Source organism: Colius striatus, chromosome 3 (genome assembly GCF_028858725.1).
Source record: "Colius striatus isolate bColStr4 chromosome 3, bColStr4.1.hap1, whole genome shotgun sequence".
Classification (NCBI taxonomy): Eukaryota; Metazoa; Chordata; class Aves; order Coliiformes; family Coliidae; genus Colius; species Colius striatus.
In genome coordinates this window covers 83,823,309-83,842,707 of record NC_084761.1, presented here as the reverse complement: position 1 = coordinate 83,842,707, position 19,399 = coordinate 83,823,309, and the positions used below count along the sequence as shown (strand labels likewise).

Sequence of the window (19,399 nt, the reverse complement as noted above, 5' to 3'; positions counted from 1 at the left end):
AATTCAATCTTGAAGAAATTAAGATAATATAAATGTCAAGAAAAGACGCTCATGATGCCACTGCCCCAGGCTCCAGTAATGGTAGTGAGTTGATTATATGAGATATGCCCAAATGATCATAATTACAAACTCAGATATGTCTAGATGTTATAATGAAGGGGAAAGTAAAAAGACCTCAAAGTCCTTGCAGCTCTGACTTAGGGAGGAAATCACTTCATCTCCCAGTCAGATGGAAGACAGCAGCTATCTAAAAGAGAGGACTCCACTGCAGAGAACTAGCCTCATCTCTCCAAGGTTTCATAACTGGCCATGACTGTCCCTAAATTTTCAGAGAAAAATTAAATTAAAAAATCCAGAAATAACCTAGGGAATCAGCTTCTTGCCTTCTGCAGGCAGTCAGCTGTAGCCCTGAAGCATAAGGCTTTGTTTTTTCAAGTCATTGTCGTAACACAGAACTGAGCATGTGGAACATGCTGAGGGCAAAGAGAGCTTTCCCTTCTCCTCAAGAGTTTAGAAAAGGCAGCAGTAACAAGGAACAAATATACATTTACAGATGTACACAATGCACAGAAGAAATGACCTCCACAGCCATCACAGAGTTGCTCAGAAGCCTGTTCCCAGAGTCAGATTAAAGTGTATCCAATTGGATTAAATTCCTAGCAATGGCAAGCTTACCACCTACCTACACTGGGAAATTATTCCTATGTGTAATCACCCTCACTGCATCTTTATAGTGATTGAATTTTTCAAGCTTTGATTTCCAGCCATTGGATCAGTTCTGCTTTTTTTTTTCTGCAAGGCTGAAATCCATACTTGATTTAGTTGTTCTTTTGTTCCTAATGCATTGGTAATGCCTTCTTATTGTCTTAAGCTCTGCTGGACAGTTATAATTCCTTATTATCTTTATCTTCTCTAAAAGTCATTTACATTTTGTAGATTCAATTTTCTTTCCTAGTTATGCCCCTTTTCCATATTTAACATTGATTTCTTGTTTAATTATCACCTTTGTGCCTTCCTTACTAGGCTAGCTTTCCTCTCCAAGGTAACTTACTTGTATGCTCATTAAAGCGTAGCTTTTAGAATACCCAGCAGGATTTCCTTGAGAAGTCCCATTTTCCATTAAAACTTCTCCTTTTAGCACTCAGTTAGGGAAACGAGTTGTTCTGATGAACAGGTTGATTTTATGTTTCACATGGTACCACCTGCTGCCAAAGCAGTTTCCACTAAGCAGACTGTACTGTGGTACTGTGGGTTTTGACAACCAGTGCTTGATACTGCTTGGTGCTTCAGAAAGTCTAATGCTCATTTCTGTCATGCTTGCTACAGACATTTCCATCCTATAAGATCCTTGAGTTTTTCCTTAGATTAGATCTTTAGAAAAATTTAAGGCATTCTTTTTCCTAATGATATTCAGAAGAAGTCCTCATTCTGGCTTTACCAATGCCAATGCATCTTTCCTCACACATTGTGGACAAGTCCTAGAAAGCAGTGCTCTCCATTATGACAGAATTTGTCCTCTGCATGCTTGTAGCAAATGCCCACTGGTCCTGTGTTTTGCTTTGTTACTGGTGAAATGGATGCAAATTAGAGGTATTTTCATGCTACACTAGAAATTCCAAATTAGCTATCCTCATTTAAAATTCTGAAATCATTCTTTTGTTAAAATGATCTTGAAAAAGTACTCCAGGAATATTATTTCTCTTTAACATACTAATTATATTAAAATTATCCTTTTTTTACTATTTCAAAACCTGCAAGTGCAATATAATGTGGAGAAGTCAACTACACAAATTTATTGTGTAAGTAAACTTCCACAGTTAATGGTGGTGGTTTTGTTTGGGTTTTGGGCTTTTTTTCTTCATTCTGGCACTTGGATTCCAAAATAAAACAAGACTAGCAATGTATACTGATCAACTTTTCATTACTCGGTACATAAAACATTATATCTGAGTCACTTTTGTTAAAAAATTGCAGTGCTTGGAAATATTTTTCGATATTTCCTGGCTCCTCTAAAACAAACAAAACCAAACAGATTTCTTATCCCACTGTAAGTTACTGTATTGGTACAGATGAAGGTATATGAAATACAAAAAGAACAGAGGCCCAAAGGCCACCATGTTCAAAGCAAAAACGATTATGAGAAAACCTTTTTAAAAAATTAAATTCAGGTAACCCCACTTACTCACCAGAACTACCAAGATGGAGCCATTTGAGTCATGACTAATCACTTAACTCCAGGCAAGTTCATTCACATCAAAGGAAAGAAACCAAATACAAAGAGCTAGTATGTCATAAGGATAATATTGGAGCTGGGCAAACAGTTTCTTCTCAAAAGTCTGGGGGAATTTCTCTGGACTTTCGCATTTCTGAAACAAACTGGGAAGAGTGCACACAAATGACAAATAATCCCCAAGGAGATTCTTAGTCTGAGAAACATCAAACGTACTTTAAACAAAAATCTCACTGTGGCAACAGGCGAGTTTGAAGGAATCCCAGAATATGTTGCAGCTTGTTGCAGCCTCCTCCCAAGGGCACCGCTCAGGGTTGTGAGTAATACAAGTTCAACTCTTCACAAGAAGAAAAGCACTGAACTCGGGTCTCTTATACTGTGGGTGAAGGCTGAAGTCATTGGCTTTAGGGTAAAATAAGGAGATCACCTCCTTTACCTTCCAGAAGCTTTGTGAACTTCTGTGCTTTGCTTTCATTATGAGTAGTCAAAAATGAAACAGCAATATTGGGGTTAAAAGGACCCGTGAGTGCCAGTGGATCACAAACTGTTCATGAGACAGCCTGGTGCTCTTGCAACAGCGAGGGCAGATGGTGGTGTCGATTGACTCAGTAAGTCTGCAGGCAGTAGACCAAAGGACATGGTAATTCCACTATCCTTAGCACTTATTAGATCATATCTGGGATACTGTGTCCTTCTAGCCCAATGACACGTTTAAAATTTGGAGAGGGTCTATCAGGGGCCATCAAGATGATTAGGGGATTGAATAACTTGACAGATGAAGAAAGGTTGAAAGAATTTGGTTTATTCAGCATGGAGAAGAAACAGCTGGGGCTTGAACACAGTCTTCCAACACTTAAATGGCTGTTACAGAGGTGATGGAGATTCTCTTCAGAAAGATGCCCAGTGACAAGAGGCAACAGGCACAAGCTGCTTCAGGGAAAACCCATATATAAGAAATTCTTCACCTTCAAAGCCACCAAACTTTGAACAGTTTGACCAGAGAAGTGGGGAAACTTCCTGGAAATCACTGAGCTTGCTGGGCTCTTAATCATCTCTCCTAAGGTCCAGCTTTCAACAGGAGATTAGAGCAGAGGATCTTCACAGCTCTCTTCCAACCTAGGCTCTTCTATACGACTCCACAACTATTAAGGTTTTGTTCAGACTGGAAAACATAAAACAAAAATACTCAATGCTACAAAAAATACGTAATTTTCAGGTAGGCCTCCAGATTGTAAAGTACACCTGCTATGTAGCTTTAGTTCAGTTTCATCAATGCATTCTCTTTCCATCGACCTTCATGGAGGACTTCCTAAAAATTGCTATAAACTTTGTCAGTAGAAACAATTAGCTGACTTTTGATATCTTGTATGTTATGCCTCAAGTTGTCGACAGGCATTTATTCAATGCAATCCTATTTATTTACAAACCATGTATACTACATGCTGTTTTCTCCAACACAAAAGAAGCAAACAGCAGGAAACAGTTTCTTTGCTCACAGTTTCAAGGCTTACATCCTCAGGCTGATGGGCTTCCTTGCTCCCTGTTCTGTGCATTACAGTAGTGCTTCTGCCCCTCAGACGCACCCATTCAACCGCAATGAAATTGATCCCATTATTTTCAAGACATCAGAAACATTCCTCATGTGGTCTAGCTAAGGCCTCACTATGATTAGCACACAGCCTGCTCTGGAAGGAACAGTTGAAAACTCGAAATTTAAGTTCGTTTTGCTTGCACAGCAGGCCTGAAACAGCTTCGGAGTGAGGAGGTGCAACTGCAAAGCCACATATTTATAGGCCTGTAAAACATCTCTGAATTCTACATTAATTACGAAATAGATAACTTAACAGAATCCTACTGGTAGCCAAAACCAGACTCATTTTCCATCTGCAACATTTCAAGAGTGAGTTCACAGGAAAGACTTCTTGGACTAATTCCACTCACTATTCTTGGGTGAATATACCGGATGAATATACAGGGCCATGCTTTGATGAAAAGAAAAAAAACCAGTACTGGAAAATTTAACAGGTGAAAAACTGGCAAAGTAGGAAATAAAATCACACAGCCATGTTACTTTGTAACCCACTTCACTTTAATTCATGCTCCCATGACAACTGTATACTTTATTAATGACAAAAACGTTGGTTATACATGTTGAAACAAAAGTAAACAATATTTTCAAAATCTGAGATTGTATTTTCAACTCTAAAAGAAATTTTAGCAGATAAAAAGCATATGAAGTAGGAGAGAAGCATTATCATTGTATGGAACATTACCCAGGGCAAACCCAAATATTCCAGTTATCACACAAGGTATTACCTTGCTATTATGCCTCTAATAAGCCTTCCTTAGAGAAGCATAACATCCAATGGAAGACTTTGTAAGGCATCTCTCATAAAAAGCTTGTGACGAGAAATATGAAAAATGAAAACTTTGGCAGAAGAAATATATTAGCCCTTACATCTTCCTACGTGCTTCAAAAACAGAAAGGGAAGAGCATGCTTTTGTTCAGCTCATGCTGTAATTCTCTCATTAGTAACATCATTGCTAACAGCGCTCATGTCCTCACTTAAGAAACATGTTTGAAAACTTGAAAGAAACTACAGGAAAAACTGGTGATACAGAAATCTTGCCTTATGGTTGGAAACTAAAGCGCCTCAGTGAGGTTTGCTTGACAATAAAGGAGGGCTAAGATGCCTTGATCCCAGTCTTTAAGTATTTTTGTTGAATAATGTCCAGTGCTAAAGGCTTTTTTAATTCAGCAAAGATCCAACAAGTTAAATCAAAGCTAAAATCAGACCACAAATAAAACACTTCAGCCAAACTGAGAGTGTTGGTATAAATGTGGTGTGCTGTTTGTTCTCTGAACTCTTTAAATATGAAGCAGACATCGTTCTAATGAAGTTCACCTTGAAATAATGGTCTTCAAGCAACACTTACAGAGCAATCCTCTGTGGTCAATGCTAAGGTTGGACTAGATTACATCACCAAAATCATTGGGCTCTTCTTGTCTTAACTTCTATGCAGCAATTACATTGAGACATGCTTGTAATTCACCCTAAGCACATTTTGGAAATAATTATTAAAGTGTTACTACATCCCTTACTGATATACTGAAAGTTATTTTAATGTAAATGAGCTACTTCTGTAAAGAAAAAATTGACTGCTGTCCTACAGCTACAATTTAGCTGGGATATAGGAAAATTCACATATAGAAATTCAACGGCTGATCTGCTCAGTGCTAGCTGCAGAGGTCCTAGAGAGACAAAAAAAGATTCAAGTAATTCTTTGGTGTCATATTTGTCAGAAACCCCAGTTGCTTTTTATGAGAGATAAGAATTCTAATACTCTGTTTAGCTATTGAGTATACTAGTTTATAAAGCTCAGCAAAGAACTGATCTTGTTTATTAGCCTATCACTAAATCCCTCACAAATTCAAACACTGGTGAGAGATTAACAACAAAAATGCACATGAATGTTATCAGGAAACGTATATATTTATTACTTTCCAATTTACCCAGCACTTGACAGTCTACTTGATAACCATTGAATTTTCATTACTTTCATCGATTTGATTAACTCCTTTTAGTTCAGAACATGAATGTGCTGAAAAGTGAAGAGCCAAAATAAAATTCCCTTTCATAAAGCATTTGCCTTCATACAGGATTCACCAGCATAATTATGCCCCTATAGTTCTGATGGTATAACTCCTCATGTGGACGCTTGAATTCTACAGGCATTCATGCAAGATTAAAAAGCATCCACAAGGCATAATTATACTACTATAGTCTCTGGTAAATTTCCTCATATAAAGAAGACCTTTCGATGTTGAAAAGAGAGGTTATTTGAGAGGAGAAAAAAAAAAAAAAGAAGAAAAAGAAAAGCCCTTTTATTTCATAACGTAAAAATTTTATGAGGTTTTCTGCTCTTTAGTTGCAACATACTACATAAGCATGGACCAAAAAAGAGACTATAAATATGAAAACAAAGGTTCCTCAGATGATTCATTTTGACTGACCTCTAGTCAAAGCACAGTGACCCAAAATGATATCACAGTTACTGAAGGATATTTACCAAGGTTTAGGAATTTTTAAAGATCTAGGTAATTTTCCGTTTTAATATCATGGGTACAATTGATTTGTGGCATATGTGATCATCAGTTCTGCAAAGTAGCTTCTGTAAGCTACACTTTAGCACCAAACTGTTTTGTGCCACTGCATAAAAATGGATCTGAGCTCTCAATACCATAATGAGAGAGGAAATGACAGAATTACAGTAGGTTTTGTATGCTCTGTATAAAAGATGAACATAATAGGTCTGATCTTACCCCTGTTCCTTCACCTTGTAGCTATATGGTTAGAAAGCATGACTTCCAGTGCTCAGAGTTAGATTCAACTTACAAAAAAGCTAAACATACGAAGTTAGAGGAGTTATTGATTAACCCAGGCAAGCAATCATTTTTTTAAGTAAAACTGTGCATAAAGGGTCAACAAATTTAGAGTCTGCAGAAATAAACTAAATTTAACTCCCCATTTCCCTCAAGTTCTCATTATAAAAGAAAATTAAGATTGTCTGGATAACTTTACCTTTCTGTTTTCTTTTTTCATGTATGTCATTTTAATGAAGTGCAGTATTTTCATCACATTTCCTAGGTTTCAATTATTTTTTTTTGTAGCTAATGCACTTCTACAATATTTTAACAGAAATATTCTAATACAGTCAACTTTTAAATAGTTTCTTGGCAGTATTTTTTCTTGGATTTCTTTTCCTTACAATTATTAAAAATGTTGAGCAATAAGAAAGAATCACATAGCTAATAATGGTTTTAGTAATCAAAATACACAGGTTGAAACCAATGTCTTTGTATCATCGTAATAGCATGAACAGTCAAAAGTGATGAAGCATAACATTTACAATTGATCACTAGATCAGAGATGTAAATTATTATGAGAGGGCTCAAGAGTTCTTGCTTCTGAGTCTCAACCACAGCTAGGCACACTTACAGTATGAGGAGGAAGATCAGCAGGAAAGCTTCTGTATCAGTCATTCTGCACTGTTCAGAAATGTAACTTAATCTGTTTGAAAGAAGCCCAGCCTATGGTGGGGAAGGTAGCTGGGACATGACCAAAAAAAAGTCCAGCGCTGAGAGAGGATTCCTTTGTTGCATGGCAGTGCAGAGTTCAACTCTCCTTTGCATCCAGGCCTGCCTCTTCTACCTCTCAGATGTACAGACTCCTCACTGGACAAGTCTCATTGTTACTGTCATGGATGCTGGAGTGTTTCATAGAAGATGCTGCATGCTCTCAGCAAATGGGAAGGAAAGCAACCTTCCAGCAACCCAGCTGCTCCCAACTGGATGAGCTCTGATAATGCAACGGCCAGCCCTGGAGTTGTTGACCTTGGTTACTGGATATATGGTCATAATAAGTTAAAATGAGATGGTTAATTTTTTTTTTCTTAATAGTAATCTGTTTTTCAATTCTAGCCAGTAGATGAAGGTTTGATTGATTTTAGTTCTATAGTGAATCTGAAGGGTCTGTACTGCTGATTTCTGAAATAATTCCATATTACTTAAACCAGCAAATTTCTCACAGGATTTGTTGATTTTTTTTTAAATGGTGGTGTTGTAAAACTAGTGAACATCCATCTTACAGTCAAAGAGGAAATAAGGTCAAGTACCAGAGAATATATTTTCACACACAAATCAGGTTGCTTTTGCTTTTAGTACAACACAGATACTGTGGCTCAGAAGGGGAACCTGCTCCTCTGTCACCTTTCAGAGGTTCAACAAACTTTAATAAATCTTCTGGTAGCAATTTAAAGCACTTACTTTAACAGCCTGCTGAGGTGCAAACATATCCTCCTTCTGTTTAACTTGCTATGTGGTCTGTACACTTCAGCAGAGGAGCTGACCCAGCTAGAGGCCCACACTTCCTCCTGCTGCATATGCAATACGGGCTACTTAAAGGATTCAATGATCTCTCCTTCAAAGACTCCTGATCAAAAACTTCTACAGACTCCTTGGGTCTCCTGCCTCATCTCCTAAATACAGTCAGACTACAGTACACAACCCTTCAAGACAGATAATTCCAGCACTGGAAGCATCATGCTGTTATTCTCAGCACAAGTCAGTTACACAACTTTCTGGAGATCTATTCAATCAATGATCACTGAGATCATTCCTTAAAATCTCTGGGAGCCTCCTACACCACAATGTTCAGGTAAGTAAATATATATTGAACATCGGTGCAATTAGTAGAGATATCTCATGCATTCTTTAAAGTAGATGTAAAATTTATCCCCAAGGAACATCTTCATGTTTGGTAAATTGTAGCCACTGTATCTGTAGTGTACATAGAAAAGAAGGTGAGAACATACTGTGTTCTGACTATAGCAGCACACATTGCTGGGCAAACGCCTCTTCTGCACACAGTACACTGGAAAAAATCAGCAGCAATGCCTTAGTACTCTCTATTCTCAGAATAACTTTGGTTTATGTCCTAGTAATATAACCAAATTAACCAGCCATATTATGACTGTTAAAAAAACTGATATGTGAGAGCACCAGCAACAATAAAGCTTTAAAATCCTACAAGCCATTTTGAGAATTAAACAGAGACTGACAACAGCTCTATTTTGTATGCCAACTTTGTGAACACTTTGCATTTGTCATGAAACATATGATGGTGTTGGCAGCAGTTCCTGGTTAGCACTGGTCCCCTTTGTGAAAGCCACTGCCCAAACAAAGAGCTGGATATGGTCTCATCCTCAACGAATTTGAAGTGTATTTGCTCCGCTGGTGAATTATTACCATCCTGGATAGTCGGTGGAAAGCACGCAGGATTCTGCAGCACACAGAAAATAAGCTCTTCACAGTTTTGTAGGCTGTACACACAGATCCATTCTATCACTTTTCAGCAACTCCAGCTTATGTTATATCTACAGACTTACAGTAAGATGAGATAGTCACAGTATTTAAACCTTCAAACAATCTACGCTGCAAATCTGCCAGCCTCCTGTTCCTCAGAATGTTTCATCTCAGCTAAAAATTATCAGTTCAGAGGGATAAGAGCATAGAGGTATACAGCTGACTGTAATGCATTCCACCAGACAGCCTCTATGAATTTTTTAGCTGAACTTTCTTCTGTCCTTGTTGTTCTTGCCAACCACATGCAGAACATTTCAGAGACAATAACAATTCCCCAAAGGTTTACGTGCACTGTTCAAGTCCCAACAATAAAAAAAAAACAAAACCTTTTTTCTAAATCAAGTTTTATCTCATATTTTCCTTCATCCTAAATTACAACTAACATCCAGAATTTGCACTGCATAGCTGAGAAACTAGCAAAATTGCCACATTGAATTAGCACAGCAGAAGCAGCAAATTAGAAATAGGATTTCATTCACTTTAATTCACTAGTTGGTTGCCATAAATACTTGTCTGTAAAACATGGGATTCTGAATACTCCACAGACATAATTTTCCTTTCATGAAGATGTTTGTTTACTTTGGCAGTGATTCTCTTGGGAGAAACTTTAATGACTTCCACTACCAAAAAAAAAAACCCAAACCAAAAAAGAAACAGAAACTGCCACTTGCAAGCACGAAAATATTAGTCTAATGCACTGGTTAAACTCCAGGGCAAAAAAGAGAAAGACCAGAGTTAATCACTGCTTTGCATTCTTGTGACCAGAATCCATACCCTTCAAGTCCAGCGGGCAGCATAGCTCTCATGAGGGAAGTCAGGCTTTGAACAAAGGAAGAAACTTGCCCATCTCCTCTGAATGTTAAGATTTTAAGATTTTTAGCTCTTAAAACAAACAAGCAAACAAACAAAACCACAACATGGGCATGGGAAAAACAGAATAAATCAAACTATCTCAGTCTCTGGTGTTAAATTTTCCCACTGCTTTTCATTTCATCCCAACACATAGTGATCTAAGAAAGGTTTCTTTTCCAGTTTTGTAGTATCTGGCCAGTTAACATTTTCTTTTTTTAATGAGAAAAAAAAAACCCACAAGAAAAAAAAAAGGAAAGCTACTGTGACTCAAACAGATCGCTCACTGCTGAAAAAGACTTGCCTGTCTTCTTCCTAAGAATGCATGATTTATTTTCAGAGTTTTAAAAAATCAAGAACAGAAAAACAGTAAATGAAACACACTGATATACATCTTCAGATCTCTTTTTCCTGTGAAATGTCAAACTTCTTCATCTGCTTTTCTATTTCAACAACCTGCACTCCCAGACTGTTTTCCATGTGTCCAGGGGAGGAACAAGTCATTAACAAAACTCAGCTTTAAGGTTTAGAGGAAGCAGCTCTAGCAAAAGTTCATGAATGGTATATTTTTTTAACCGGTTAGAACAATGTGCTGTTCCTGGAATGCATACACAAGCCTGTTTCAAAGCTTAACCTAGGGAACGAAGCAGACACGTGTTCTAGAACACAGGACAGCAGACAGTGTACCTTCCTGATGATAGGGAAGATCAAGACAGCTCTCTTAGCAGAATCTTCGCGACCAGTTGAGGACACACAGAACTACTTAAAAACAGAGTGCTGACAAAGTCACCAGGAAGATATGTGGAAAGAGAGAAGGAAAGGTAAAATAGTAAAGGGAAAACAAACAACTGATAACAAATACCCCGTTTTCTTACAAGGCTGTAGAGCCTTGTAAGAGGGGTCAAATGGAGTAGTAAATCACTGTAAATGGTGAAAGGCCTATAAATATTGTGGGCTGTGGAAAGAACAATTTGTTGCATTCTAAGCAGTCAATGAGTCTCTATGCTGAGCCACCACACAAGAAAAAGGTTTTTTTAAGTCAGTACTATCTGTAGCCACATTTATTTTTAATTGTAACATGTAAAAAAATCATCAGAAAAGCTACTTTTAGTACTGGAATGAAAGAAAACATAATTTTCATGTGTGCATGTTATTTGCAGCTCTTATTCAAATTTGCAGCCACAGTGATTCCACAGTGATTTTCCAGCTATCTAACAGGAGGAGCAGATTCTAGCAACATATTCTAGTCAGGGTTCTTTTCTATACGTTAGGCTCCTGATATTCTGGTGCTTATGTTTATTTACAAAATGAGGAAGCACTGAAGTAACTCTGTATGCACATAAAGGTCTACATTCCGTCTCTAAATTTTTATCAGTTTCATGAGTTATTCTACATTCCCCAAAACTGTAACACCTATTTAGTGGTGTCTGATTAGGAAAAACACATGGACCCCACTCCCAAGAACATACACTTGTTAAAGAAGCTTAAATCAACAGATCACTTGGAAGCAGGCAGCATCTCAGCACCTTCCCTTACAGTTATTTTAACTGCTGAAATTTTTTTTGTTCAAGCACAATAAAGAACTGTGGGCCAAAACCCTTCTTCATGTCATATCCTGTCGCTAACACTGGCCAATAGCAGGTGTTGTTCTCCTGGGTTTACAAAACGGAAAGAACTTACGCTTAAATGCACGGTAATTTCTAGAAGAGATGGTAACCACTCAGGGGCAAAATTCAGAAGCCACTATCATGATGATCCCTTTCATGTCACCCAAATGGCAGTCAGAAGAGTTGCTTTTTAATCCTTATGGTTTCTTTGATTTGTCTTTTATACAATGTTATTTTATATAGTTCATTTTGACTTGTCTTTGTGGTTTTTCTTCTAAAGTGTTGCTGGTTCAATTTGCCACACAAAATCCACACAGTGGATGATGCAGAAGTCCAGGATAAATAAGATGATCACTGTCTTTCAGGCACTGACAAATCCGGGAGAGCTGCCAGCCCCAGCTCTGCCACAGGCCTCCTAGGTGAGATGGCTGCCATGTTTGTGAAAATGAACACAGGTTGATAAACGACTGCAAGAACCATAACTTACGTGTATTTGATTTTACTGTACTGACAGCTTGTATTGCAACATCTGTCTTATTCAATGCCACATTACGTACAAAGATATTACACATGGCTTGGCATTCACTTCTCATGATGTTTGTTGTTTAGTCTAAGCAACTTATCCCAGCCTCATGACTCTAGCTTCCCCAACTCACTCAGATGAGGGGAGGCTCTGTCAGCAGTTCTCTTCTTCAGGCCCAAGCACACTCCGAGAATCTAAGTCCAAGTACCCCAATAACCCCTAAGCTCTGGAAAAGCAAGCCTAGGAAGTTCTTGAGTTGCAAATGGTTGAGGTAACTGTAGGAAGCACTGCAGCACTAAACATGCTTAGTCTGTCCTTACACATTTGTTCAGTGATCTGTTTCAGACACTGTTCTCCTGCTACTAGTCCAATCCAAACAAAAGTTCTCAAACCTTCCCTGGAAAGTGATAGCTAATATGAAAGAAAGCAGGAAAGAATCAAGGGGTTACAAGAGAGAAAAAAAAAAAACCCAAAATATTAAAACACGAGGGTGTGAAGAACAAATGGTCAAAAATCAAGAAACTGGAAGTGGAGAAAACAAAGAGCTCCAAGGACAGGATTCAGCCCTTCTTCATGGCACCAAGGCACCAGTTGAGAGAATTGATTTGAGGGAGAAGCCAGAATTTGTGACTCCAGTATACACCAATAAGTCTTGTATCAGAGGCAGAAGAGGCAGGATTACAGCCCAAAGGATTCTTGGTTTAAGTCAGTCAAGCTGTTCTTGCTTGTATCAGAGTCAAGAAGCATATGCTGCAAAACCAAGGAGCACTAAACATTCTGCAGCAAATTATAGACAGTAGTCTTTCCTCATAATCAGCAGAGACAGAGATCATGTTTCTCTCTCTAAAGGTACCTGCATTAGGGTAGGATGAATCATCCTTTGGTAGCACCTGTCCTGTGTTTGTAGAAGATTAGACACCTAAGGCAGAGCGGATGCTTACTTTCTACATGGTTAAAAATAGATGAGATTCACCCCATGAAAGTTGTTTAATAAACATGCATGGGGTAGGTAGCTACCATGGTAGAGAGAAGTTGTCACAGGAGAAGTGAATACTTTTGTCTTTCAGTCAATTTAAAAAGGCTACCTATAGAGCCCCAATGGCTATTTTGAAGGAAGAATGACTAGAATTCAGGCTTGATTTAAAGCTGAGGGACAGAGAAGCCGATCACTTACAAAACTTGAAAAATAATTTAAAAAACCACCCTAAGTGAGTTTCTAAATACTTTGTAGAAATAAACAGTTGATTATAGGCGAGAGAGAGTGCAGCATTGCTTCCACCCTCACTAGACGCCTGAGAACGCCTCAGGTAGAGGACAGCTTCTGTTCAGGCTTGCACATAACTGAATGTAAGGCGTATGACATGAATGCAAAGGGAAGCCAGATGCTACCAGTTCTGCAGCTCACAAAACTAATGTTTATGAGGACCACGCTGTGAAGCAACTCACTACTCAGAGATGAACCATTACTTGTCCGGCAACACTTAACACATCATCACCTGTAGGGCCTCAGTCTGCACTCTTTATTTTTACTACTTGTACGACAGACAGCTGCAGAATTCTTGAAACAGATGTCAGTGTAATGAATAATTCTTGAGTACTAAGTGATAATACAGCAAAGATAAATATGTATCAATTATTCTTCTGCGCTGGAAGTGTATTTTCATCTTTAACTCTGCAAGACAGTGTGGATATCCAAATACACACCCCCACATGGGTTCACAATCACATCAGAGATGACTGCAGACAACAAACTAAATCTTCTTCCTCTGTATAACAAATATATACAGATTTAACAAATAAGAACGGTTACCCTGGGTCAGACCAAAGGTCCATCGGCCAAATGGAAAGCAGCAATACATCCTTTGACAGTGGCCACTAATGGATGCCTAGAGAAAAGTACAATAGGTCAAGCATATAATGACACTTCCCCAATGTACTCTCACATTCAATAGCTGTGTACTAATTCTCTCACTGCTCAACTACAGCTTTCCCAGGGCACAAAGAGAGTTTAGGTTTTTTTGCAAGGATATCTACATCTGTAAATGCATTACATTTACACTTGCCTATGCTTCCACTAGATGAAAAGGGTAAAAGCCCATCTTTAATAATATCTGTCCAGGAAACACCTCAGAAAGCACCAATGCATGCCACCACACCCCAATCTGGGCTTGGTCTGAAGCCTTGTGGTTCACTGAGGAGGCTAACAAATGCGTGGCATGGTCTGATGGCAGGATGTGAGTTCAGAAGAAGGGGTGCCTGACCCTGCTCCACCCGGGCTCTCTGACACTCTCTATTCCACTCTCCTCGGGGCCAAAGTCCTCAAGCTGGGCACACAGACCCTGCGCCTGCACCCCTACGACAGAGGGTACAGGAGGCCACGGCTGTGTCACCCCAAGCCTGCCTCTTCGGCCCCGCAAGGGTCAGCAGCTGTAAGGTGACAGCGAGCTCAGGGCCCGGCCAGCGATCCCCGCCGCAGGGCGACGGCGGGTGCTGCTGGGCCGGGACCGGGGCCCGCTGAGGGAACGCCGAGAAGGCGGGACGGGGCGGGGCGCGGGGCGGGACGGGGCGGGGCGGCCGCGGCTGGGCCTCCACACCCGCCCGTCTCGTGCCGCCGCACTCCCGCTCGCGCCCCGCCCGCCCGTGGCGCCTGGCCTTGCGTCAATGCAAATGAGCGGCGCGCGAGGCGAGGGGGCGGGGCGAAGGGTGACTGACGGGATCGCAGGCGGCGGGAGAAACCACCATCCCAGCCTCCATCCTGCCCTGGCTGCTCAGATAAAAGACGGTGGCACTCGCTGCCGCGAAATAAAACCATTTGCTGTCAGGCAGTTCCCGCAGGAGGGTAAATGCATCGTCGAAGCTCAGTGCCTTTCGCATCCAAAAGGCCCGCAAATCTTCTTTACTACAAGGCTGTCATCTTCTCTCCCACCCCGCGCTGAAGTGGTAGTGCTCACCCGGCTCGTCGGCGCCGTGCGCGCGGGCGTTGGCCGGCGCGAGCGCCTACCGCCGCCGGAGCAGCGCGGGGGCCGGGCCGGGCCGGGCCGGGCCGGGGGGAGGCGCGGTCGGTCCATGCATTACCCATGAGGGGGCGGGCTCGCCGGCTCTTTACCAAGGTCGGCCGGGCGGGCAAGGGGGTGGGCGCTCTGACGCAGCTATGACGAATGCTCCGGCATTCTTAAGGGCCTTGCAGCCGCCCCTGAGCCGGCAGTGGGGGCGGGGAGGGGGGCTGAGGGGAGTCTGGGTGTGAAATTAGGTCTGCCTGTCGTTTGGGAGTACCGGCGGCCGCCCGACCTCCTTCCTTCCCTGACAGTGCCAAGTGTGGGAACCACCCGCTTTCCTCCCGCGTAACGGTGTAGCGCCTGCGGGGGGCGGACGGAGGAGTTCCCGGGGGAAGCTACCAGGGGGAACGACCTGTCTTGGGGGTATTTAATATGATCTAGCGGATTACTGTGGGTGCGAGTGTAGGCGGGAAGGGCCGCCCTACCGGGGGTCCCGATAGATCAGAAAAAAAATAAAGCCAACCATTTCAAATACAGGATTATTATCAGAAGGCATTGGTATTTTTAAAACCAGTATGGTGAAGATTATGGCAAGGAACAGGGCTTTATTCTAGCAAGTGGCTATTTTTTTTTTTTGCTTATAAAGTGGTTGGCGATAGGCGGGTGTTATTCGCTCCCCCAAGATTATTAATTATCTTTGTCTCTTCAGACTCCTGGGGCGGGGAGTTGACCCCTCCGCTGAGCCAGCGCCGGGGGAGCCCGCGACAGTGCATGGGGGAACACAGCCTCGGGCTCCCAGAGTCGGCGGCCTCCAGCCCCAGCCCACCGGGTGTAGGAGGCGCTGGCTCTGCCGAGTCCTTCCCCTCCCTGGTACCGCCGGCAGCCGCCTCTCATTCCTCTTCTTGCCCCTTCTCACCCGCGGTAACTGGGTCCTACAGCAGCGGCGGCGTGTCCGGTGGGTCGCCGCCGCCCTCTCTGCTCCCTTCGGCGGCCGCTGCTGCGCATCGTCACAACATGCAGGATGAGCTGCTCCTGGGGGTGACACAGCAGCAGCCAGGCAGCGAGAGGCTGGGCAGCAGCCCCGCATCAGGACACCCCCCTCTCGGCCACCCCTCCTCTGACTTTAAACACAGTCTCAGCCCCCACCAGGATTTAAACAAGCAGCAACCGCAGCAGCAGCCGCCGCCTCCTCAGCTGAGCCAGAAGAGGAAAGAGTTTAAGCAGCAGCAGCAGCTCAGCAGCCCAGCCCAGCTCGGCAGCAGCCACCCCCTGAATAACCACCACCCCCCAGACTATCATCACCACCCCCCTCAGCAGCAGCAGCAGTTCAGCCACCCCACTGACAAGTACCAGCAGCAGGAGCACAGGCAACAGCAGCAGCTCCAGCTCCTCAGCGCTCACCCCTCGGAGCCGCCGCGGACGGGGGACTACCCGCACCACCGGCCCCTCAGCCCCGCCGAGCACAAGGGCGGCGTGGACAGGGGGGGGTCAGAGCGGCTCGTCCCTTCCTGCCCGGGGGGATCGGTGTCCGCGGACCCCAATGTCGGGGTGGCCGCCACCTCCTGCGTGAATCTGCCTCCGTCTCCTCCTCATCTGCAGGCGAGAGCCAAGCTGCCCCCCATGGAGTCCCCCCCGAACAGCCACTTGCTGGGCAGCCCCGGGAACCTTCTGCCCGGCGGGCTAGGCTCTGGCTTCAGCAGCCTGCAGAGCCCGGAGATCCCCAGCCCCCATCACCAGAGCGGGGGCGGCTCCTCCTCGGCGGCTTCCCCTCCTCCTCCGCCGCTGCCCGGCTTCGGCACCCCCTGGTCGGTGCAGACCTCGTCGCCGCCTCCGCAGCAGACGCAGCAGCCTCCGGTCTCCAGCGGCGGCGGCGGGCAGATCAGCGCGATGCCGCCCCCGAGCCCAGAATCCGAGACCAGCTTCTATCCGGGGATCCCGTCATCGATAAACCCCGCTTTCTTCCAGAGCTTCTCACCGGTGTCTCCTCACAACCCCTGCGCCGGGCCCTTCAGCAGCCCCTTCTCGGCCGCCGCCCCCCCGCCGCCGCCGCAGATGAATTTACCTCAGCAGCAGCAGCAGCAGCAGCAACAGCAGAACCGGAGATCCCCTGTGAGCCCCCAGCTCCAGCACCAACACCAGGCGGCGGCCGCCGCCGCCGCCTTCTTGCAGCAGAGAAACTCCTACAACCACCACCAGGTACCGGGCAGCGGCAGGACCGGGCGGCCGCGGCGGGGCGGCCGGGAGCCCGGGCGAACCGGCTCCGGAAGGGAGCCCGGGGCGGAAAGGGGGAGCCCCGGGGCGGGGAGGAGGACGCAGGGACGTGACGAAGGGTGGGCTCCGCGCCTCTTGTTTCGTGAGGAGGCGAGTAGTTTCTCTCGCTGCCGGCGTCGGGCGAGGCTGCGCGGCGGTGACAGCCCGGCGAGACCGTGGAGGCAGGGCGGGGCCCGGCCCGGCCGCTGTCGCTCCGCCGCGCCCGGCGAGCTGATGGCTGACGGGAGGGCATCCGGGCCCCCCGCCCGCTGCGGGGCCTGTCTGGGAGACCGCCGTTGGTGTTGGGCCCAAGCCCGGCCGCTGCTCCCCGCCCGTTCCGGGTGGCAGGTGTCGAGGCGCTCGCTTCGGCCGCGGCCGCTGGACTGTGACCGACCCTTCTCGGTGCACCGCCGCCTATCCAGGGACGTCGTTTCTTTTCGGAATGAGAGGAGATAGTTTACTCTCACATGACAGGGTAAACCTTCGTTTTCATGTCAGGAAGGAGTTTCACCGAGAAAATATCCGCCTTGCCCGTTCGCCTCAGCCGCCTGTACCGAGCGCGGTGTTCCCGGAACAATGAGCCTGACAGCTCCGGCCGGCACCGCCGGCGCATTCTCCCCGGCAAGCCCCTTTCCCACCACGGACCTGCCCTTGCACCCGCTGGGTGTGCTTGGTTGGATGGGCACAGGTTACCTAAAGCAGATTCAGATAGGAAAGCTGTCAATATTGTTGCCTTTTCATGGATTTTGCCCGAAATTACTCGAAATTGTATCCAAAGACAGCGCTCTGTTTCTGGTTACCGTAGTTCTGGTTCCGATTGTATTCAAGCAGCATCATGATCCCGTGTTAAAATGGGAGTTTACGTTTCTTCCTGGAACAAAACATTCATTCTGAGAAATCCAAGTAGAGCTGATTCACATTAATATTACCTATTAGTGTATTATAGCCACATCGTGCTTCAATCGTCTGCTTGGTTATGAAAGGCCGAAGTTATATAGGCCTTATATTCATTTTTCTTTCATTCTAGAATTAAATCCTGTTGGTTTTAACCGGTGGAACTGGATTTGTGAAGCATTTCTGTCAGACCTGGAGTCTCGTATTAAGTGTGCCTGTCCAACAACTGATTTGGGTGCATCATGATGAAGAGCTAGTTGCCCTTAACATCTATAATAACCGTCTTCAAACAAATTCCAAAGCAATTCTATAACAGTGAGGTGTACAGGAATTTTCTGTCAGTTACGAGTTGTAGGTAAACTTAAACAGTGCCATGACAGCATAGCTAGGAATATTAGAGGCTTGTTAATGTTTGGCATTATCTCTTAGGGTTTGTTTCACAATAGAGTGCCTGCCTCTCCCAAAATTCCAACCAAAGTATTCAACTTTTACAACATAATTATCTCTAATTATATAGAATGGGATGTTTTCCTGATTACTTGACCAAAAATGGTTTTAGTGGGATTTTTTTGTTTGTTTTCTGGGGGAAGGGGATGTTGGTGTAATAATATCTTTATGTTTTTAGAAAAGTTGTTTAATACAGAAGATATTGTCTTGCTTAAAATTCTGAGTTATTAGGATTACAAACTGAGAGTTGCTGTAGATGAGCCTGGAGATAGACTGCATTTTGACTTCACAGAAAACTGAATTTAGAATATACACACGCACGTCCCCAATTTCTATGAGAAAAAGCCTTTCCAAGAACAGTCAGATTTGAGGACACTAAAGATAAATACTGTTCTTCCCTGTCAGTCAGGCTCAATGGGTCCACCTCTTGGTAGTATGACAACTATTGGTCACTTTTTAGCATAAGTTGTGGCTTAGGAATAAAAACTTACCATCCTGTAAAATCTTCCCTCTAAAGACTGGTTACATTTTCATGTTGAGGAGAATATAGTGCACTTTTTAGATACTCAAGTCATTTATACTGCATCTAGATAGGAAATAATTCCTCAACAAAAAAACCAGATTCCACCCTGCAGAATTCCACAGACAGTCCCGTTCATTACTCCAGAAATAATTGAT

At 43.7% G+C, this 19,399-nt stretch overlaps 1 protein-coding gene across 3 annotated transcripts in view; it reads left to right on the top strand.

The window, feature by feature from the left end:
- The first annotated feature begins 15,820 nt into the window (after positions 1–15,820).
- CPEB2 (cytoplasmic polyadenylation element binding protein 2) overlaps positions 15,821–19,399 on the top strand; it is a 53,419-nt gene continuing 49,840 nt past the window's right edge. The window contains exon 1 of one of the 3 annotated variants that reach the window (XM_061993208.1): positions 15,821–17,326. In XM_061993208.1, coding sequence (XP_061849192.1) covers positions 15,902–17,326 — 1,425 coding nt within the window. In that variant the 5' untranslated portion in view covers positions 15,821–15,901. Of the gene's footprint in view, positions 17,327–17,805; positions 17,856–19,399 lie in introns of those variants that run through there. The other 2 variants (XM_061993209.1, XM_061993211.1) reach the window with 2 other exon arrangements.